Source organism: Tachypleus tridentatus, chromosome 6 (assembly GCF_004210375.1).
Source record: "Tachypleus tridentatus isolate NWPU-2018 chromosome 6, ASM421037v1, whole genome shotgun sequence".
NCBI lineage: Eukaryota > Metazoa > Arthropoda > Merostomata > Xiphosura > Limulidae > Tachypleus > Tachypleus tridentatus.
Genome location: NC_134830.1, coordinates 138,246,837 through 138,270,572, shown reverse-complemented (window position 1 = coordinate 138,270,572; position 23,736 = coordinate 138,246,837). Strand labels below are relative to the sequence as shown.

At 34.5% G+C, this 23,736-nt stretch overlaps 1 protein-coding gene across 7 annotated transcripts in view; it reads right to left on the bottom strand.

Annotated features, from left to right (window-relative positions):
• LOC143253803 (rab GTPase-binding effector protein 1-like) overlaps positions 1-23,736 on the bottom strand; it is a 64,721-nt gene that overhangs the window by 33,581 nt on the left and 7,404 nt on the right. For 4 of the 7 annotated variants that reach the window (XM_076508211.1, XM_076508205.1, XM_076508207.1 and 1 more), the window contains exons 2-8: positions 11,159-11,293; positions 9,345-9,548; positions 8,717-8,843; positions 4,925-5,042; positions 3,797-4,012; positions 2,429-2,564; positions 1,581-1,832 (exon numbers count right to left, since the gene is read on the bottom strand). In XM_076508211.1, coding sequence (XP_076364326.1) covers positions 1,581-1,832; positions 2,429-2,564; positions 3,797-4,012; positions 4,925-5,042; positions 8,717-8,843; positions 9,345-9,548; positions 11,159-11,293 — 1,188 coding nt within the window. Of the gene's footprint in view, positions 1-1,580; positions 1,833-2,428; positions 2,565-3,796; positions 4,013-4,924; positions 5,043-8,716; positions 8,844-9,344; positions 9,549-11,158; positions 11,294-11,408; positions 11,544-21,239; positions 21,423-23,736 lie in introns of those variants that run through there. The other 3 variants (XM_076508208.1, XM_076508209.1, XM_076508210.1) reach the window with 3 other exon arrangements.

Sequence of the window (23,736 nt, the reverse complement as noted above, 5' to 3'; positions counted from 1 at the left end):
GTTAGCAGTTGATCCTCTAAGCTTAAACTTGGCAACTTATGCTTTGAACAGTAGATTTCAGCACATTAAGTTGTGTAGCAATACCAGAAAGAGACACACGAGACTTGTATTTTACAATAATTCAGTTGTTTGAATCACTGGACAGTTGTTTCCTTTTCGACATGATGACCAAGCAGATAATGACGGAGATAGAGCTAAATTGCCGGAAGTACATTTTTTGTTGGCTAAATTCCAATAATTATGACCCCATGTCTAGTTCTGGAATGATATAATGTAGTTTATTCACCAAACAAAACAGCATTTTAATGGGAATATCAGTTTTTTCACACATTCTGAAATGTACGAACACTTTCTGCTCCTATTTTCTGTTATTTGATTATAAACAGTTTGTCATTTAATTTACATAAAAATTTATGTAGATGTGTGTTAGTATAATATTTATAACAAACTATACGTCTATTAGCCTGATCATGATACTTTTTAAGTTATGAGCAAAAAACTACTCAGGACGCAGGGGTACGAACACTTTCTGTTGCAACTGCAAATAGAGAAATTTAATGAAGTATATTTTGTTGAAAAAATTTAGGTTATACTGTTTTCTAAATACAAAAATGACAAATTAAACTTATATAATGAAACACAGTTTACACGTTCATCTTTCAGCATTATTTGTAGTTTCCTAAAAATGGAAATAGGAAAATCATTTTTTCAATGTAACTAAATTTTTAATGCATAGACTTGAGGAAAGCTACCATGGCTAAATTTATAAACTTTCATAATGTGTTTAAACATTATACTAATATGTTCACATGCTAAGAAACGAAGTTAACCTTTCCAAACAAGATTATATATACAACAAATTTCCACAGAACACTTTAGGCATTGCTAGATTAAACTGTAACAATTCCGAAACAAAATCACACACACAACTATCCCTCATAGATCACACAGGCACTGTTAAGGTTTACATATTAATTGTTAAAAGCTTTCTATCTGCTATCACTATTTCTTTACAGTTTTATTGATAATACAATAACACTATTACACATTTTAGATAGATAGATAGTACGTGTGTATCATTGCAGTTACACAATCTCTATCTCGACCATTTTAGTTCAACAATATGGTGACTTCTCACAAAAAGCATTTGACTTAGAGATGTGTAATTTAGCAAATTCTTATCCCTATGGTACCAACATGACCCATCAAGGACTGACCCAGGAAAGACACAGAAAATATTTTCAATCTGAAGTACAATAATTTTAATTCACATTCACCCATTTCAAAAAATACAAACCTTACTTCATTTAACTTACAAAACTATACACAAGTACTTTAACAACAATCTTTTTGTTATTGTTGTTCTTCTATAATACTATTTTGTAATAAAGATACCACTACAAGAATGGCAAAATTAAAATTAAAAGCTAGAAACAATATATGTTTCACACCAGATTAATGCTCGTCCTCCAACTGGCAATTTTTTGTTATTTTAATTAATAGTGGTAACATCATGGCAAGTATGTCAAAATTAAAACTGGGCATTTGAAAAACAGTGAAAAAATATCAATGTGTTTTACCAGACTGTTTCCTGTCAAGTTCTTCCTTTAACTGCTGTAGCTTTGTAATACGTTGTTCTTGATCCAATCTTTCTCCATCTTTCTTCTGCAACTCGTTAATCTGTCTCTGCTGTTCTGTGGTGAGGACGCTCTGCATGCGTCGCATGTCCATCATCTGTAATTGCTGAGCCTCTAGAAACTGATCATTAGCCATCTGCCATGTTTTCTTCAGAGCTGCGTGTTCCTTTTTTTCCCGTTCAAGCTGCAGCAGTACTGTTAAAATAGTTTCAGAGAGAGAGGAATGTTTGATAATTACTACTAACAGCACAATTTAGATTTGTGGTGTTCATTAACAAAAACTAATATAATGATTGGTGGTATTCTTTTATCACCTGATAAATAAGGCTTAAGCTCACAGCAAATTCCTATCTTTAGAAAAACCAATTCAAAACTTCATGAACATCAAATACTTTTATTTTTGTGAAATGTATGCATTTGTACAATAAATACCTAATCAAGTTACTATACAAAGTTAAAATCACATATTAATATGGTTAAGTGGATAAAAAAAATGCACAGTTAAAGAAAAATGTTTTCAAATGAACGAATATAACCAGTAATCATGTGGATGAAAATTAAAACTGTATAATAAATTTTGTCATTGTAGTTAATCTAGATATCAAGACACTTTATTCCACAGTATGGGTTAACTTCTAGTGTAAACAAGTCTGTTACAACATTGCTGCATACACAAATTTACGCAACTAAGAGAAAAAATTTATGTTACAGAGGGGAATGATAAAGGAGGGTCACTGTCATCCCATTTCTGGGTTTTTCATGTTTTTTCATCTATTTTATGAGATACTTGCTGTCTTTCGACTCCTGTTTCACACGTTCCACATCTTCTTGCATCACAGCCTTCTGAGTGTTTAGTACAGCCACGTACATCTCCAGGTCGGTTCGAGAAGCCTTTTCGGCCTGCAAGCCTTGGCTCAGGCTGGTCAACTGTAAGTAAAATTATGTGAGATTATTTTAAACATTACAACCATAGTGAATATAATTTGAAGACAGCAAATGTAGAATATGACATCACAGTTAGTCGTAACTTGGTTTGGAATTTTGTGCAAAGTTACACGAGGGCTACTTGCACTACCAATCCTTAATTTAGCAGTAAAGGACTAGAAGGAAAGCAGCTAGTCAATACCCACCACCAACTCTTAGGTGTTATCAGTGAATAGTGGGATTGACCATTATATTATGACAACAAGTGCAAGTCTCATACAAAGCTCAGAATAATTTAATACAAATCAGTAAGTTTCTAAAAATAAAAGAAATAAAAGATGTCCACATTTAAACATAAAGCAAAATAACTAATTACAGTTCAATTAAGAGGTATAGAACAGGAATCAAAGATAATCTACAAAAACAAAACTTGTACGTAATTTAGCATTTTCATAACTGAAATAACAAAAAACAAAACATAGCTACGTACGTCAGTTCATTCAGGAGAAATTATAAAACAAATAATACACATCACGTCAAGTTTATGAAAAATCAATGGACATCATGTCAGCATTTAAATGAAAGCAGAAAATCTGTACATCATGCAATCATGCAGAAGAAAGCCAAAAACAAGCAATAGACATCATGTCATCATTATTATTCAAGAGAAAGCCAAAGAAAAATAATGCAAGCTGTGTCAACAATCAGTGAAAGGCTGAAGAAAAATACAAAAATTGGAAAAATACAATGTGATGTTGATTAAAATACTGAGTATCAGTAAGCAATTAACCTAAGGAGTGTTGAACTGTCACTGCAATAACTGATATGTCATCAGAAAGCCTAAATAATAACCAGCAACCGATACACTGATGTACGTCACCAAAAAGCCTAAATAATTAACAGTAACTGATACACTGACATCACCAGAAAGCCTAAATAATAACCAGTAGCTAATGCACTGGCATTACCATAAAGCCCAAATAATAACCAGTAACTGATACACTTATGCCACTACAAAACCTTAATAATAACCAGTAATCGATACACTAACGTTATTAGAAAGCCTAAATAATAAACAGTAACTGGTACACTGACATCACCAGAAAGCCTACATAATACAATAACTGATATACTTACATCATCAGAAAACTTTAATAATAAACATATATCAATACTCTTCCCCATGTCACATCCTGCTCCCCCAATTATGTACGAGGAATTGGATCAATTATCACCTTGTCATCCAGATGTCCTACAACCTCTGCTGGCGTTTTTCCTTTTATTAAATCTGCAAGGTCACCACCCGAACCTAACCCTTTGACTAATCCTGAAAATGCAGTTTCATACATTCTAAGCTGTCCATCAGTACTCCGAAGTTTATCCTTCAATACCCTGATTTCTTCTTCTAAAGGAACTACAAGAGACTTCAGCATCTCTGCATCTTCTTGGGCCTAGGAGACAGACAGATCATTGTTTTGTTTTTTACCCAATGGGGAAAAACTCATTAAATATGAAAAATAAAGAGAGAAAGATACTTAGAACCAAAGAATTTTGAAATACTTGATTTTAAAGTTTTAAAATTATGTTTTAAAAATACAAAACCTACATTAAAATTTTGTAATATAATCACAAGTTTTATTTTCATTGAATTTTGTACAAAGTTACTCAGGGGTTATTTGCACTAGCCATACATAATTTTAAAGAACAGACTTGGGGAACTGCAGCTAATCAACACCACCCACCACTAATTCTTGGGCTACTGTTTATGAGTAAATTGACCTTCATAGTATAAATCCTACATTGTTGAAAGGGCATATTTTCCCATAGGTTTCAATCACAACCTGCAAGTTGCAAATGAACTATTCTACTACCAGGCCGTACCCCATATAAAAGTTATGCAATTTTAAACACAGTTATTAAGGTACGAAGAAAACTGAGTAATGTTATTAAATTAGAAATGTTTAGACTCTGGAGAAATATGTTAAATATGAAGGAAAAAAAAAGCAAAGCATAACAAAATCCTTATGATGACCGAAGAAGGTCGAAATGTTGTTCGCCCCTCTACTAGTGCTTTCTCTACCCATACCAGTGTTTTTAAATATATAATTAACAAAATTCTATTATTGTACCATTTCAAATTTTGATTTAAAAAGAAAAAAGCAAGTCATGAAGTGGTAAAAATAATATTTTAAATAGAACTGAAATAAAAACGGAGGCAAGAAGGATTTAAAATTAAACTTTGGTTAAATCTGTAATACTTTTAAGAAATCACCTACACATAACTGTATAGAAAAACAACCGTAAAATCTGAACCTTTTTCAGAAACATGTTACACCAATACTTAATTTTAGTAGAATCCTAACCTTTTTCATACTGTCTTCGAGGTTTTCATTGCTGTCATTAGAAGTGCTAAACGGATGAGGACTCAAGTTTCCAACTCGTTGTTTCAGGGTCTTAGTAACAGCTGCTAGGACCCCTTCCCTTAAAAACCAAATGAAAATATTCACTTATTTACAGAAAGATAATTACCTGACAGATTTATAAACGATCTCCTCAAAAATATTCATCAACCCTCTTACCAACATATCATTAAAATGTAGTTTATTACTAAGGAAGAAGTTTTTCCCTTTTAAAGTACTTGATTACAGAGTTTTTCTTTTAATATTCTCTAAACCTACATTTAACCTGTTGTTAAATATTCTTTTTTGATTGTTTGAAGTAACACACCTGCCACGAGTTGAAAAAAAAAATCACTTAAGGGTTAGTTAATATGATTAGTTATAAATCACTGAACACGTTCCAATGTTAGTAAAAGAAACTACAATAAAATTGTGTTGTCTGTCTTTATTAGTTGAGAAAATTTTTCACAGTATTTCTGAACAATATTTTTATTGTTGGATAAACATAGGATTATTTGTATGGTTATAATACTTTACCAGATTAATTTGTCATTGCCCTGTATGCCTACTACAACGAGTTAATTACTTAGGAAACAGGGAAACCTAGACAATATCTACACAAGTTTGAGCTTAATGATGGTTAACAAATACCGAGTCTATTAAACAAACAAACACAACTGGAATAGCAAAAATAATATACATTATACTTTCTCAAAGGGAATTTGCAGTGTTCAAAGATATGCCTATGCTAATATCTATAAATTTTAACATACTAATTAAGTCAGAAATATGTTAGGACACTAAATGACATATTTCTGTTCTGAAATGAACTTAAAGTAACAAATCATAATATATACAGATAAACCCTGTTCATATGACCAAGTAAAAGTTTGCATCACTATCTCTTACATATTTCCATTTAATATTTAATTAGCTTTATTACCAATAGGTGTCAGTAAAGTTGGAATCAAAACGTAGTTTATGATTAAAATATTTACATGATCAATGTTTTAGTTTCTTAATATCAAATATAATTTTTTTTTTTTAAATTTCACTCTTCATGTCTACACATTACAGGATACATTTGTGCACTGAATTCTCCCCTTTAGACTATACATCTTCAATAATATTGCTTTCAGTATCCAAACAATCAAAAACACAAACTATACATTGTCATAAGCCATAATATAAACTTTCTACCATCCCAATTTGCTGAGATATCAATAAATTTGTCAAACCCACCAGATAAGCCCAATCCCATCTATATATGGCTGATGGATATGTTTTTACAATAGAAAGGACAGGTTACATTCTCAAAGCTAATAACAATTGTTTTTATTTGTTGGGCATACACAGGTTGTTGGTATAAGATTCTCCAAATAGTTATTTAAATCTTTTAACCTATTTATATCTTACTTAAAAAATCTAGATTCCTAAAATATTTATTTACATTATATTCTAGTGACATATTTTTCAAACTGTGTGGTTTTTTTTGTTTTTTTTTGTTTTTTTTAAATTTCATGCAAAGCGACACAATGGCTATCTGTGCTAGCTGTCCCTAATTTAGCAGTGAAAGGATAGAGGGAAGACAGCTAGTCATCACCACCCACTGCCAACTCTTGGGCTACTCTTTTACCAACAAATAGTGGGATTGACCATCACATTATAACACCCCCACGGCTAAAAGGGTGACCATGTTTGGTGCGATAGGGATTCAAACTCGCGACCCTCAGATTAAGAGTCGAGCTCCTTAACTACCTGGTCATGTCAGTTCATATTGTGAAATGCAGGTGTTAAGCTATTTGAATTATGTTGCATTTTGGAAAATGAACTAAGAGGTAAAACTTGTGGTCAAATTGAGATAAATGTTTTCAAAATAGGCCTAGTACTTGAGGAGTTAAATTTCCTTCTGCATATTTTTAAACACAGGTAAATAAAATGTAAAAATCAGGAAATTTGTTTATTATGTAACTAAAATAAGTTAAAATTACATGAGCCAAAGAATGTGAACATAAGTTGAACCTGTGGAAGGAAGTAGACACAGACTCCCATTACCATTTGTAGCTTTCCACTGAATTATGAACCACTTTGCCAGTACAAAGTCCAAAAACAAAACAATAAAATTAAAATAAAACATTCTTAAAAGTTAAGGATTGAAACTGAAGATAAAAGTCATTTGAAACTCTTGAGAAAATTATGGATGCAAAAAAAAAAAAAAAAATTTATTCCATATATTTCAGTTTTTCATTGCATAGATGTTATCTCTAGTTTTATCTTCTCTACCATGATACGAGACAAAATAAAAGTTTTATAAAATAACTTCTGATATTCATGTCTTACAGGATATGGAAATAAAACAGGAAAACACTTAGGTGAAAATAAATATTTTTTGATGACAAGAAACCCACTTGAGACAAATATGTTTCTCAGAACAGCTTGTATGGGTATTAACATTTACTGATAAAGCAGAGAACAACGTTTAGATTTTCCTAGATCGTCTTGAGGTTTACAAAGACAGTTTGCATACAAGCCATTCCAAGATACAAAATAATTATTTGTATTCTTAACAAAATAAATATTTTACCCACATTAATGCAGGAACCACTTTATAAATTCACAAACAAATTTTACATGAAAATAAGATTTTACTCTCCCGAAATCAAGTGGTTAATTGGTCAGTCACATTTTTCAGTCCATTTACATTTATAATCAAAATTAAAATTCAAAGTTAATCAAAACTTTGACAGATTGTAATACATTACTAGAGCATATCTGAAATCAATTATGTATATCATACTAACAACTTAGAAATGAATAAAAACCTTATAACTGGAGCTCTTTCAAAGGGTGGACTTTTAAAAAATGCTCATGTTATAGGGTTTTATCTTGTTCATCAAGACTTCTTTAACCTATGCATTTTTTCTAACATCATGAATATTAATAACTTGATAAGCCATAAAATAAAAAACTTAATCACACTTTGTTTTAATCAAAAAATTATAGACTAAAACCTGACCTACCTAGTTCTAGTTAGAAAATACAAACTAATCCTAAAAACCACCACACAGTGAAACATTTACACATGTGGCACATGAAGTAATAATCTCACTAACTTACAGACTTTCCCAAGAGCTAACAATTAAAATATCAAATCATCCTACAGATTTCATGATGACATGAAACACAGTTGGATTAAAAATGCATCTCAAGACAGATGGCATAGGTATTAACACTTTTACCCAAATAAAGCAGAGAACAAGATTTCAACTTTCTTGAAGATAACTTATGAAGGTCTAAAAATGTTGTTCTCTGCTTTATTTTGGTGAAAGTGTTAATATCCATACCAGCTGTCCTGAGATACATCCTACAGGTTTGATTCTTTTTTCAAACCCATAATGCAAAGATCAAAAGATAAATTTTCAATAGCAAATCAACTGCTGAACTAGTTGAAGCTTTACTCTCATCAGTGCAGTCCTCAACTAAATGAAATTAGCTCAGAAGTCGACTTGCTGTTGAACCTTTAGTTTCCATTGCAACAAAATATTGGAAACTACATGATAATCAGGATATACAAATTTTTCAAAGTCAAAACTACATACTATTTAGTGAATTTGCAATTTAGTGAAGTATTTCCACAGTAAGAAGTAGAAAAAATTTAAGGGATACAACTGATATCTGCCTACTCTGGAAAGGGTTAAGCTGTTAAATAGTATATTTATGTTTCATAAGCAGCCAACAACTGTGCACTCGATTTACCTTTCTTTTGAACGTTCACTTCTTAATTCTTGTAGTTCTGCTTCTAGCCTCTGATTGGCTGTCTGCAATCTGGATATTTCCTTTTCAAAATGGCTAGAAGTACTTCTCATAGCATCAGATACCGCTTCTGTAATTAAACATATGATTTTAACAGTCCTCTCCTCGCAAACAAAATGTTTTTCATTACCAGATATTGGTAATATCTGTAATTTATATCTGGTTGTCTGTAATTATGAGTTACAGGTTTACAATCTGTACATGTAAACAACCAAGTAGCATTTTCTTGCAAGATCACTTGACAGAGGTTGTCACTTCCTTCACATCTGTCAAAATCAGTGGACTTGCTTTTTGTAAAGACCATCTTATTAACCAAGAACCTCCAATGGGAACGTTTCGGAACTTTTTATTGGATGTTGAAAATACTGATGAAACTATCTGCCCAAAAAAACTTAAACACAAATGGCTGTTTAATACTACAAAAATGTAGAATAATAAATTGCATTATAAACAAATATCACATTACTTGAATCTAACCTTACAGATTTTTATTTTTACTACACAAAACTTCAGTTAAATATTGTTTAATGTACTGTTGACAAGCGATAGTAGTCTAATGAATATTGTCTACCTTTCATGATGTGTTGAAGTGAAGCAATCTCTTCATGACATTTACGTCTCTCTGATTCTATCTCATTTTCTTTCTGACATTCAGCGATGGTAACGAGCGAACGAGCTTCATTTAATTCTGCCTGAATTTTCTTCACTTCTGCCTCTAAGGATTCTTTTGCTTTTTTTACACTTTCCATATTTTCTTGTTCCTGCCTCAGCTCTTCTGTATTGTGTAAAAAAAACCAAGTTAATACCATTAATAAAAAACTCTTTTGCCCTTCCTCTATTCAGCATTTCTCATACTTTAATATTAACATTAGTTGGCAACAAACAAGTTCCCTTATAAAAATCCTTCTTTTCTTGAATTCTGGTTGAATTCATTGTTCAGATACATTTCTTGTATCAGTACAAGATATCACGTTTAAAATTTCAAGGTAGTCTTTAAAAGGGTAAAAACTTAAAACCACACTAACTTTTTTCAGAAAATTAAGTCCTTTCTTAAAACTCTTGTCAAGTTCTGGTCTCCATTACTACCAATTTTAACTTATTCCATAAATCAGCTATTTTGTTAGAAAATAAAATTATCTTAACTAGGGTTCAGCTTGTCTTTTTCAAATTGTCTTACCATATCTTTAGAATTAGATCCCTCCCTCACGTGATATCAAGAACAAAATAAATAATTTGACCATTGTATAATCAATATAAATACAACCTCAAGGAATTTTGAAACCCAAATATCTAAAGTTTTTTTTTTTCTTTTTATTTTACCTTGCCAAGCCTTTGTTGTTTTTTTTTTTTTTAAGTAAGATAAAATATGCAGCAAAATTTGTTTGGGCAAGACAAAATATTCTACAACCTGTGAAATCATAATAAAAAACAGTTATTTACAGGAAGTCACTACCCCTCAAAAACAGAAGGTTCAGATATGGTATAGAACACAGGATAATTTTATTTATATGTCATATATAAAAAAACTCAGTTTTGCCTTTTTTTTTTAATCTGAAAAAAACTTATAAAAATTCACAAATTGCTTGCACCTTCTCCTTGGAGATTCCCAAATTCTACTTAAAACTATATATTGGAAACTTAACCAATTAATCAAATCAACTGCTAACCTGAGCAGCAATTACAACCAAAAATTGTGTTATCTCTGATTATATCACTGATCATGAAAATAATCAACTAATTAATTTCTGATTCTTAGTTTTTTTGATTAAATGAAATTCCTTTAGCTTTGGGCCAGCACAGTCTGTTCATCAGGTGGAATTCCTTGTTAGTTGAGTGTCTCAAGGTTTGATTTATTTTGTGAGCAAATACTCTCACCCTTCCACTCTGCGATGCAGCATTTGTTGAAATCACAATAAAACTGGTCTTGTGAAAATAATGATTGTCCACATTTGTTACAACTAAGCTGCTAAGACTATCTGCCACTGGCACTAATTTTTAATTGTTAACAAGAAGAAACGTAAAAGTTGCTTATTATTTTCAGATGTTTATCAATTTTTTTCTTTGAAGAACGGTGTACTGAATGATTAATTATCAAATACTACTAGTCACTCAGTTCTATCAACTGTGATAAAAACTCAGCTGCTAGCACTAAATTACGTGGCACATTTGAGAGAGAGTATTTAGTTTTCTGCCTTCTAGGCTCTACTCCTCCTATACTTGCAGTCTGTGTTGTTGTGCTACTCAGGCCCTAAAAACTATTAACAACAAAAATGATGCAAAAAAATAAAATACATAAAAAAGATATATACTGATAAACTAAGCTTAATTGTAAATTTTTTACCAGCAGTCTTTATTCGAAAGAGTTAGAACAGCTAAAATCACTACCTTCTTTCTGAAGATATAATTCCTTAAACCTAGCTCGTTTTTGCCCAAAATCTGCCTCCATGTCTTCCTTTTCTTTTGACAGGGTTTGTTCACGGTCTTGTAGGTGACGAAGTTGATTATGAAGTACCTTGACATCTACAGCAAGGAGGAAGATTTTGTGATAAATTATTTACCTCAATTTCTCAGAATTAAAAAACAAGTTTCATCTCAAGCTCAGTGAAATCACTCAATAAATTCTAAACTTTATCACCTGTTATCAATTACTAGAGTTGACCTTCCTATACTAAGGGTTCCTTAACTTTTGTTTCTCATATCCACCTTTTTCATCCAATAGAACTTCATCTGGCCCAAAGTTGGGCATTGAAAACCCTGTTATGCTTAAAATATAGAGTTATCATAACATGTATATAATCTAAGCTTAATTAAGAATGACTTAAATTGTACTGGATTTCAGAAGTACATTTTGTCAAGACCCTGTGTATATTATACCAAAATTAAAATCCCATATTTGTAAATAATAGTTTTTTTTTTTTGTTTAGGATAAACAATTTCATGAAAAGCAGATAAGGGGCAAGCATGGAAAAATAAAGCCTAGCTTAAAATTACACAATGAACTGATGCAAATCAACAGCAAATTAATTTGGAATACACTTAGGTAATGACAAAAATTAACTAATAAAAAATTAATTACCTCTGAACATTAATCACATTGTAAAATTACAAACTCATCTATAAGTGTCACAAATAATTAACTAATCAGAAACAAGTTTTCAAATATTCCAATAATTCAAGTAATTGAAATTTGCCCGTAGTTTGATTAGTGTCACAAGTCACACAAATAATCAATATTAGTTTTCAAACTATTACACTTTTTAATTATTCAACATATCTAAGTACTATAGATACTACCATTATGATTTTTCATTATTAATTTGGTTATTGATTGATTGACTTAGTGTTTTATGGCACAAAGCAGCTAGACTATCTGTGCCAAACATCCGGTTAAAAGGTAAAAACAAATTAAATGCAGTAAAATACAGAAAAGGAAATGAAGGTAAAGGAAAACATCATTGAAAAACAGAAAAAGCATAAAACCAATGTTGACACCTAGTTTACAATGGTAATGATCATAACCTGCCAGGAAGACTAACAGGTAAGTTCAAGAACCACCGTCAGACACCTGAAGTTGGCCTTTCCAGTCCTGGTTCCGGGTTATGTGTCATAGCAGCCATTATTAAAATGTAAGATAATAGAAGTTTTAAAAGACATATAGCAAAATCTAATGAGTAGCCAGATGTCCAGTAAAGGTAAAAGTAAAGTAAACATAGTAAAATTTGTAAAAGTAAACAAAGGTATAAACAAAACAGTAATTAAAAACAGAAAATTGCATAAAACCGATGTTGACATCCAGTCTATAAAGTTGTAAAGGGCTTCCTGTAGCAGAATGGTGATGATCATAACCCGCCAGGAAGACTAACAGGCAAGTACCAAAACCACCGTCAGTCACCTTCAGTTGATCTTTCCAGTCCTGGTTCTGAGTTGTGTGTCATTATGGCCAGTACCAAAGGGTAATGTAATAAAAGTTTAAAAAATATGCAGCAAAATTGGAATAACAACTCGCCAGGACGACTAACGGGTAGTTCAAACAGCCGCGTTAGTCACCTGAAGTTGACCTTTCCAGTCCTGGTGTCGAGTTATTTAATGTTCTGGCCATTTTCCAATTTCAAATTGAACTAGAGAGATTGAAACTTTGAAAAGGGAACCACAATTAAAAAGGTGTAATGAATAAATATCCAACACTTAAATGACATTAAAAAGATTAATGGCCATTAAAAAACTAAAAACTTTATCAAGGTGGACAGTGTCACCATCACCAATAACACTGTCCAACGTTACAGACAAACCTGGGACAGAACATATTTAAACTAGTGCCGTCGTTGAGAGTTGTAATGATGGCAAGAAAGTAAAATGTGGCTTACAGTGATTTGAGTGTTACACAAACTACACACTGGCACAACAGTTCCAAATAAAAGAAAACAATGAGTTAAAAAACTGTGATCAATGCATAGTCTAGTTAGAACAACTTCCTCCTTCCGAACCTTACAGAAGCTAGATGGCCAAAGCCCAATATAGGGTTTGATTTGAAAAAGCTTGTTGTCGCGTTGCTCACTCCAAGTGGATTGCCAGCTGGCACGGAGCCGAGCCATGAATACAGGACCATAGTCCATGTACGGAATAGGCACAGTGGTGATAGTGCCTGAGCAGATAGATTTAGCTGCCGTGTCTGCAAGCTCATTCCCGTGAATACCAACATGGCCTGGTATCCAGAAAAACTGGATAGAAGTAGTAGTTAATAAGAAATGGGCCAGTCGGTTTTGAATATCAGTGAGAACAGGGTGTGAGCCAACGTGTAGCAATTCCAGGGACAGTAGAGAACTAAGCGAGTCAGTATAAATAGTGCAGTTGGAGTACTGCTCAGCTTCAATATGATCCAGAGCAAGAGATATGGTGTACAGTTCAGCAGTGAACACAGAAGCTGTAGAGGGGATTCTGCACGCAACCACTGAACCTCAGCAAACCATGGCAGAGCCCACTGAATTACCTGATTTGGAACCATCTGCATAAATTGGAACGGAAAGATTGTTTTAAAGATGTTCATTAAATAAAAGACGGTACTTCCAATCTGGAGTATCTGCCTTTTTCAGATGACTGAAAGAAAGGTCACTTTTGGGGGCTGTAATAAGCCATGGTGGGATGGGCTGATCCATGGATTCTGCATATGTTATCCAAGGACAGACCCAATTCATCCAATTGCACCTGGATGCAAAGGCCAAAAGGAGCAATGAAAGATCTTCTGTTCTGAAAAAGTACGGCCCACTGAGAAAGAAAAACACATCCCCAGGTGGGATGCTTTGGTAAGGAACAAAGTTTCAAAGAATATAGTAAAGATAGTTGCAAACGGCGAAGGTGCAGAGAAGGTTCATAAGATTCAACTTATAAGCATTGAACTGGAGAGGTGCAGAAAGCCCCAGTGCAAAGTCGAAGTCCTTGGTGATGAATGGGGTCCAGCATCTTTAAGGCCGAGGGTCTGGCAGAGCCACAGACCATTGATCCATAGTTGAGTTTTGATCGAATAAGAGCACGATATACCTTTAACACAGAACATCGATATGCTCCCCAACTGGCAGTAGAGAGAACATACAGGATATTCAGTGCTCTTGTGCATTTGACTTGTAGCTGCTTTAAGTGTGGTATAAAGGTCAGCTTACGGTCAAAGATAAGCCCCAAGAACTTGGTCTCAGGGACCACTGGCAGCGAAACTTCACTGGTATGAAGTTCAGGATCAGGGTGAATACCCCGTTGGCGGCAAAAGTGCATGCAAACGGTTTCAGAGAGAGAAAAATTAAAGCCGTTCGCCTTAGTCCAATTCAGTACACGATTGAGGGCAGTTTGTAGTTGCCGCTCAAGGTATCTCATGTTCGATGACTGACACAAGATGCGAATGGGCTGCATGTCGACGCTTTTAACAACAGTGAGAGGGAGTTGTTCAGTGATGGCATTTATCTTTATACTGAAAAGTGTGACACTAAAAACACAGCCCTGAGGGACTCCAAGTTTCTGTACAAAAGAACGGGAAAGTGTCAAACCCACATGAACTTGGAATCTCCTGTCCATGAAAAATTTTTTAATAAACATGGGTAAATGGCCACATAACCAATATGTATGGAAGTCTCGCAAAACACCATACCTCCATGTTGTGTCATAAGCCTTCTCAATGTCAAAGAATATTGAAACAAGATGTTGTTGTTTGAGAAAGGCTTATTGATTGATGTTTCAAGTCAAATCAGGTGGTCTGTGGTGGAGTGCTGTCATCAGAACCCACACTGGGTGGGCGAGAATAGGTTCTTTGATTCAAGAAACCAAACAAGACGAGCATTAACCATCCTTTCTAAGGTCTTACAGATACAGCTCGTCAAAGCAATTGGACGAAAGTTTGAAGGAATCTTGGGATCTTTCCCTGGCTTAGAGAAAGGTAAAATAATAGCCTGCCACCAGGCATCAGGAAAAACATTCTCCTGCCAGATCCAGTTAAAGACAATTAGAAGGACATCAAGAGAAGCAGGAGATAGATGGTGCAACATGTCACAGTGTACATCATCAGGTCCAACAGATGCACTGCCAAACCAATGAAGGGCCATTTTCAGTTCCACCAGTGTAAAGGGACAATTATAGTCAAAGAGGCAGGCAGTTCGAAAGGAAAGAGGTGAACGCTCTGCCCAAGTCTTGATGGTCAAGAAGGTGGAGGAACAAGCAGAAGTGCTAGATATCCAGCAAAAGCTTTCACCTAGAGTATCAGCAATGCTCTGGACATCAGCCACATCCTGACCAGAGAGTAAGATCGAGAGGGGAACAGAATTGTAGTGCCCAATGACCTTTCAAATCCTGTCCCATATGACCTTGGAACTGGTGGTAGAAGATATGCTAGTTCTGAACTTATTTCAAGATTTCTTCTGGCTTTGACATCTTACCCACCTAGCATGTGCATGGGCCCGTTGGAAAGCGATGCGGTTCGAAAGTGTGGAATATTTACGAAAAGTATCCCAGGCCCATTTTTGAGCCTTCCATGCTAAGTGGCAAGCAGGATTCCACCATGGACAAGGATATCGTGGAAAACATGTTGAGGTTTTAGGAATACACTGAGCAGCTGCTTGTATAATACAGCCAGTTACCGCTGCCACACAGTCGTCTATTGATGGCCGATTCATGATGGCAGGATCAAGTTCTGCAAGAGCAGTGAAAGTGGACCAGTCTGCCTGATCCAGCTTCCACCGGGGCATGCAGGTAGGGTGGCATCAATCATGGCCAGTCTCTTTCAAAAGTATAGGAAAATGATCACTGCGTAGTGGATTATTGTCAACCCTCCATGAAAAATGGGAGAATAATGAAGGGGAGCAAACTGAGAGATCAATAGCAGTAAAGGACTGACTATGTGCATGAAAATAAGTGGAAGAACCAGTACTGAAAAGAGAAAGATTGTGGTCAGAGAACATACGCTTTACAGAGCGACCCCTCCCATCAATAACAGCACTTCCCCAGAGGGGATGATGTCCATTAAAGTCCCCAGGAGTAGAAAGGGAGACGGCAACTGTTCAACGAGAGTATCAAGGACTGATTGATCATATGTTTCTTCAGGGGACAGGTAGAGAGAACAAACAGTGATGGTATGACCCAAGGAAACACGGATGGCTATGGCCTCCAAGGGTGTGTTGAGCGACAAAGACAGGGTGGGCACATGCTGATCAACCAATAGTTCCACCCCTCAATGTACTCATCCATCAATCACACAACCTATCATTTCTGTACAGAGAAACTGCTGAAAGGTGACTGTATCAGCAGGTTTTAGAAATGTTTCTTGTAAGGAAAGATATACAGGATGGTTGGAAGCAATCAGTGTTTTGATATCATCCAGATTAGAACGTAAACCTCGACAGCTTCCATTGTATCAAGGTGGCCATTTTTAATGATGGGTAGGCGAAGTGGCTGTAGAACCCTTCTGTTTATGACCATGTCTTTTTTCCTTACTGTCCTTAGTCGGAGGAGGTCTATCGACTCCATGGATCCTGCCCTGGGTCGATTGGGCAGGTCTTTGTTATTGGAAGGGGATTCCAGTGACTGAGGATGCAAACAAATGATTGTTTTGCCTCTTGGGGTGGGAGAAAAAGATGTATCAGAAGAAATGCCTGTATTTGAAACTGAAGGATGTGGATCTAGAGGTTTGTTGGAATGTATGGGAGGAACAGAGATGGGTGTGGAAGTCGATTCACCAATCCTTTTTAACCATGGAGGTCAAAAGGCTTTTCATTTGTTTTGAAAACAATTATCTTGGAGGCACAGAGAGATCTGTCTGCACTCCCACTGTAGTTGTGGAACGAAGTGCAGCAGCATATGTCCGAGATGGAGCGGCTGCCATCAATTTACGAGCCTCCAGGATAACTAACGTTACCAGTCATTTTCAAATGCTGCACCTCTTTTCCTCCAACCATTTTGGGCAAGAACAAAAGTAGGAAGGGTGAGAACCATTGCAGTTCAAACAATGTGGGTCCATGTCACATTAATAGGCATCGTGGTCCTTGACACCACAACAAGCACATATCAGGGAACCACGACATGATGCATTTGAGTGGCCAAACCTCTGAGATTGGAAACATTGAAGAGGGTTTGGAATGTATGGCTATACCCTGCAAATTAGATAATCTGCCTTGATGGTGACAGGTGCACATGATGATGTAAATGTCAAAACGAGGGCATTTGTTGGCAGTGTAACTCCATCTTTGTGAGTGGAGATGTGCCTCATTGAAAAAACTCCTCGAGTGAAGAGACCAGCGAGAATCTCTAACTCAGGGATGTTCTTCAAATCCCTCTCAACAATAACTCCTCGTAATGAATTCAAGGTAGCATGAGGGGTAACCTCAATAGGTATATCCCCAATTGCCGTTGAATTCAAGAGGAGTTCACTGTGTTGGGTTGTGGATGTTTCAACTAATATGTCTCCAGATCGAAGCTTCTTTACTGACTTTGGAGAGCCAGCAAGACCCTCTAGTCCCTTCTGAATAAAAAAAGGGGACATTTGCTGTAAAGGTTTTCTGAAAGAGAATGTAATATAAGAAAATGAGGTACTTGTGTTACAGATGTTGAAGATTGCTGCTCAGAGTCTTCAAGACATGGCCCTTTACCTATTGACTGTTTTTCACTATTTTATTTAAAATATTTGAAGGAGGATCCATAGGAAAAAAGAAAAATTTCGGTACCCACTGGCCCCACCCACCATGGATCCCTATGAGGGGAAGCACTACAATGTCATGCAAGGACAATGCAGCAATGCCAGGGTTTCATGAGCACTATACCCAAACACAAGTATCAGGTACAATGTCCACAACACCCATTGAGAAATTCCAACAATGGTACTTGGTTGACTCTAGCCAAGTGGACCAGCTGATTGACCCAAGGGGGGCCACCCAAAGGCCACCCGTCTACAGGAATTCAAGGCCAAAGTGGTGTGTTGGGGTTGGACCCCTCAACCACCAGAATCCTCTCCTCCACTTCACAGGTCGCCACACACGACAAATACGTGGGATGTTTAGATCCCAGAGAAGGTAACCAGACAGCACAGAACCTTCCCTGGGAGGTCCCGTCACCACGTACAGGAATCCACACCGAGGGGTAATTTGGTTAAATAAAATTCTTTCAGCTTTCGGTCAGCATAGCCCAGTGGTTAGGATAAGCTGCCTCATTAGTTCAGGGTCTCAAGGTTCGACTACTGTGATCACCAGCAATTCTTGCTTTTTCAGCTGTGTGGCATTATATTTGTTTCTGAGTTACGGCAAAGCTATAAATGCTATTTCTTGAGAGAAAAGGTAACTGGAGGGATGTATACACTGCCAAGTATGGGGCTGCTTTAGTGACAAATAAAGTGAAAGTCATTGCTTTTCTTTTCCTTTTCTTTTATTGTATTATGTTTTCAATTACTAATTGCATAAATGTATTCTTCAGTTGTCCAATATCATGTAAAATGTTTTACATCGTGCTACATCATAATTTGCAAAACTTTATTCTTTGATCTTATGTAAACTACAAATTTTACTTCTTCTACATTTTATATGTGCTACATTTGTAATGCCACACCTATTACTTTCCTGAACCTGTAGCTTGGTGGAAGTATGAAAGGAACTGGCATGACTTGTGCCCCTGCAACTTTCTGATCACGGGGCAAAGCAGTAATCTTAGTCATGCCAGCCTTTTAACAACATAATAAATTACAAACATAGATGTAGTAATCAATTTTCTGTACACAATATTAAGTTTAACACATTAATAAAACAGTAAAATGTGCATCAGTTATTTTATTAAGCTAACAAAACAAAAACAAGTTGTTTTTTTCTTATTTTCATACAGAATAATAATATACAAACTCCATGATGTTTATGTATGGATGAGTTTTTATAATGCGAAGAACAAAGAAAGAATTTTAGAAATAACATGACAAAATCTGGAAAAAAATAATGTAAAAATTATACTGCATCTTCCAAAAACATCTAAAACATAACAGGATGTTTATAAATTAGCAGCACTTCTTCCTGTTTTTAGTGCGACCAAGTTTCATAACAAACACATCTACAAAGCACTAGCTTTGATGGGAACTAAACTGAAATGTCAAACAAGCACTATACACTGTAAAAAACTTGTATTGAAATATATTAAAATATAGATATGCTTTTGTCCTGTCACTGTCATGCTAATAAGCCTTCACAGATAATTTATAGTATGTTGTTTCCTTGTATTTAATGTTTTTGTTTTTCCATGACACTTTGGAATTTTATTGACAGTAACTATATCAATATCCTTTCTTGAGTAACAATTTCTCAGTATGAATCTATAACATTTTCCAATTCTTCAAGGTAACTTAAGTTGTACAACTGTAATAGCAATCAACTTCTTATATGTCTGTTTATACAACTCTTACATTATGATAATGAAGCATTCAAACTTCTCTCAAATAGACAGTTAACTGATTCTGTGGAAGATTCTGATTTAAAATGCACATGGTTTGAGCAGATTACCATAAATAATGCATTTCAGGGTAAATTGTGGGTTATTTAGTTTACAGATAGTACTGGTTTATTAAAATCTGTTGCATAAAGAATTTTTTTTAGAATTTTCAGTTTATCTTGTTCATTATAACATTAATAGTATACAACTTTACTATATCTCAAAATTTAGAAATTCAACAATGCCTACATATTATTGTGAAACAACCAAAATCAACATCATATAGTTTTTGTATTATTAATTTAAGCTTTATTAATTTGAATTAGAAGTGCCAATGTGAGTATACTAATAAACTGTGCACTAGAAACGTCTTCAACCTATAACACATAGGCTTTATTAGAAGTAAATATACTATAAGAAAAATGGCAAAGTATATTTGCAAAAATAACACATATAAACTTAAAAAAGACAGTTAAAGTAACATAATTCTTGATTTCATAGAATGCATTCTCTATTCTGATAATACTCTATCATGTAGTGTAATAATATTTAATTTAAAAAAATATGGAAAAAACTAACTACAGTGGGACCCCTCTAAAGCAGCCACCTTCGGGACTGAGACAAACTGGCCTGATTAGTGGGGATCCACTGTACATAATTAGGGATTATGTAAACAAAAAAAGGGACTGTGATTGAATGACTGCTTTCAAGGGGTGACTGAATCTGAGGGGTGGCCACTTAGAGGGGGTTCCACTGTAGTTTTACTTGGCAATTTTACAATGATACTATAGGATCACTTTTATTGGGAGCTTAAAAAGTGCAGTGGACAAATGCACATGCAATAAAAGACATATGTAAAATCAGTGTTTGCCAATTCCAAAAAATAAATCGTTGGATCACTTTGCACAGCCTGGGGTACAAAATAATGGCTTGTTTTATACTCATAATACTCTTAGTAATACATGTTGGAATGTTTATTGTCTCTTTGTACAGTAAAGACAAATCTAAAGTATATATCTTGTTGACTATCTAAACGTAGTTATATAGATTCTATTCACTGATATGTACCTGTGTTCATACAAAATTATTTTACAAAGAAAACAACAACACTATGCCTTTCTGGCACTTTTTGTCATTTCAAAAAATGCTTAAAATAAGTACTCTATCCAGTAAGCTCTGATATTATCTTTTACTATGAACACAAGTACCTTTGTTTATTTTTGAAAATGGTTTGAAAAATAATATTCTTTCCAACAACCATTATCGTAGAATATTTTGATTATTTGATATATGCAAGATTGATACAGAGATCACTGACAACAATGTTGTAATACTAAATGATGGGAAGTTCCAAGATGTATTTAAAGAGAAATTAGCTGAAAAATAGGAAGTTTACTCAGGGAAATATAATCAACTGATTCAACCTGATGATGAGTAACCTTTGAAAATTAGGTTTGGATATGATTTGAAAGGATAGTAAAAGATGTTATCACATATACTAAATGTTTGACAAGATTATGTCATAGGAACAGACAGATCACATGACTGGAGATTGATCAAGGCATCATGGGATCCTAGATTAGGACCATTGTGTTTTATTCAGGTTTCTTCCTTAATTTTGCACTTGATGTTTTTTGCTTAAAATGACAATGTTTCATACAGATACACCGTAGGTTTTTTCAGTTGCAACCAATCCATGTTTACCACCACTGCAATGCTAAAAATAAAAAGAAAGTATTTCTATATAAAACATTGCAATTCATAACTTTAAACAAAGAGCAAAAACATCAACAAATTCAAAATAAAAAAAGGTATTTTAACATAACAAATAGTCCCACTCTAAACTAACAAGTCAGTCATCATCAAGGTAATTTTACTAAGCTTTTAAGCAATCTCCAATCATGTGACCTCTTTGTTTCACACCACATGTTCTTGTGTCTACTTACGCTACTTGTACCTAATGACGACCTAAACTTGTTGAAACATTATACATTTGTACAAAATTGACTTTCACTGACCATTACAGATATATCCAGATTCAATTAGTTGAATCTAGCTGACTGACAAGGATTGAACCTTGAATTAAAATATTGTCATACAAGAAGGTAAAAATCTCTGATAGTTTTCTCATGGAAAATGAATACTTAAAATGGATCCGACTGAAGTGTTTAACCCTATTAGCCCTGACCCAAGAGAGCTAAACTGTCCCTTGGGCCCTGAGTTCCACAGCAAAAATGCATAAAAACGTATTACAAAAACCGAGATTACATTAAAACTACAAAAGTACAACACAGAAACACATACAATTTGAGGATATTATCTGCAATAGGTTTACTTTTAATCTAGTACCAATACAGGACCTTCGTGTGCCAGTCTTCCAAACATGTTGACCCACATTTGATGCAGAGATATTTCTTGCAGAAGAAGTACCAAATTGAGCTCTTGACCAGTTTGAAAGGAATGTCCTTGTATGGTACTCCAAGGTGGTTTCTTTTATATCCAAGTTGTTTTTCACTGCACACAACACACATGATTTCCAGATGTGCCTGCATTGTTACCATCATACTAAATAAATCTCTGGTGCAGAAAAATATTACTCCAACTTGCATCTAGAACATCTGCATCATCCCTACCATCAGCCAATTGAGGACAATGACTCTCTGGCTTGAGGTATAATTATCACTTTCAGATTCTTCTTCTAAAAACTTTCTTCATCTTCAACTGATTCCAAGTCATCCTCAGGATATATCTGATCAAATTCCTGTTCATCTTCATCACATTTTTGTAATACCTCACCAGTTGCAAACTTTGTCTTTTCTCACTCACAGTGCTTGGTTCCAGAGAGCTATGCTTCATGGTAAAAAAATTAGCAAATATCTTTACAAAAACAATGAAACTGGTACTAACAGGAGGTTGCCATTTGCAAAATAATATTAATACTGCACTCACAACCTACCTTTATTCTGATTGGCTGATTTATTTTTAGTTTGACCTCCTTTAAACGTGGGTATTTCCCATTCCTGGTATACTTGGAATTTGGTTAATAGCGAAGTCTGAAATTCCTGAAAATCCAGGAATATGGCCTGAGCAGGTTAAGATTGTTAAGGGAATTTATAGTGTTGATACATATTTTCTGATATTTAACCTTAAAATGGCAGCTATCATCAAATAATATTTTCCTAGAAAAAGGTGGCCATCATCATTTGATAATTTCATGCTTTGCACTCAGTACAGCTATCATTAATTTATAACATCGGCTAAAAATGTTGGTTTGCAACCCCCTCACACTGCAGTGATTGGACCCACTGAAAGCATTGTGTCCAAGTCATTTTCTCAGTGCAAGTCATGGAGCAGAAAAGGAAGAGTGCATCAGCTAAGGGAATGAAACAAAAAATATTTTTCATCAAAAGACAAAATTGAAGTATTAGCATATGATAATTATTCCAATGAAGAAAACTTTTCAGATTTTTCATCATCACCAAATTCCATTGTTTCAAGCCCTAAACAGGATCGATAAGTAAATTAGAATCCATTGGTTCCCAATGGGTAAAGTGTCATCCTTTTTATCCATTTATTCATTCTTTTTATAGTAAAAACATTGGACTCGCAGATAAATTTAGGCTCACAGATGAATCTAAAGAGTATGAATTTTTTACTGTTATATTTGATCAAGAGATAACGAATCATATTTTGTAAAAAACAAACAGATATTACAAGTTTTATAAATCCTTGAATTTTGAAGAAAGTGAAAGTAACACTCCCTCTATGTCATGAAGGTACAACTACTGAGGAAATGTGTACTTTAACTCTGGTGATGCTTATGCCACATGTAAAAAAAACAAGTGTTGGCTAATTACTGGAAGAACGATCCCCTCACAGGAACTCCAATTTTTAAAAAATACATTACTCAAGATTGATTCAGGGAGATTTAAATATTTGCACTTTGCAAATAACAAAGAACCAAATGCAAATGATCATTTACAGAAAGTTCAAAAAAATGTTTACAACAGTGAAGAATAAAGCTAAGGAAT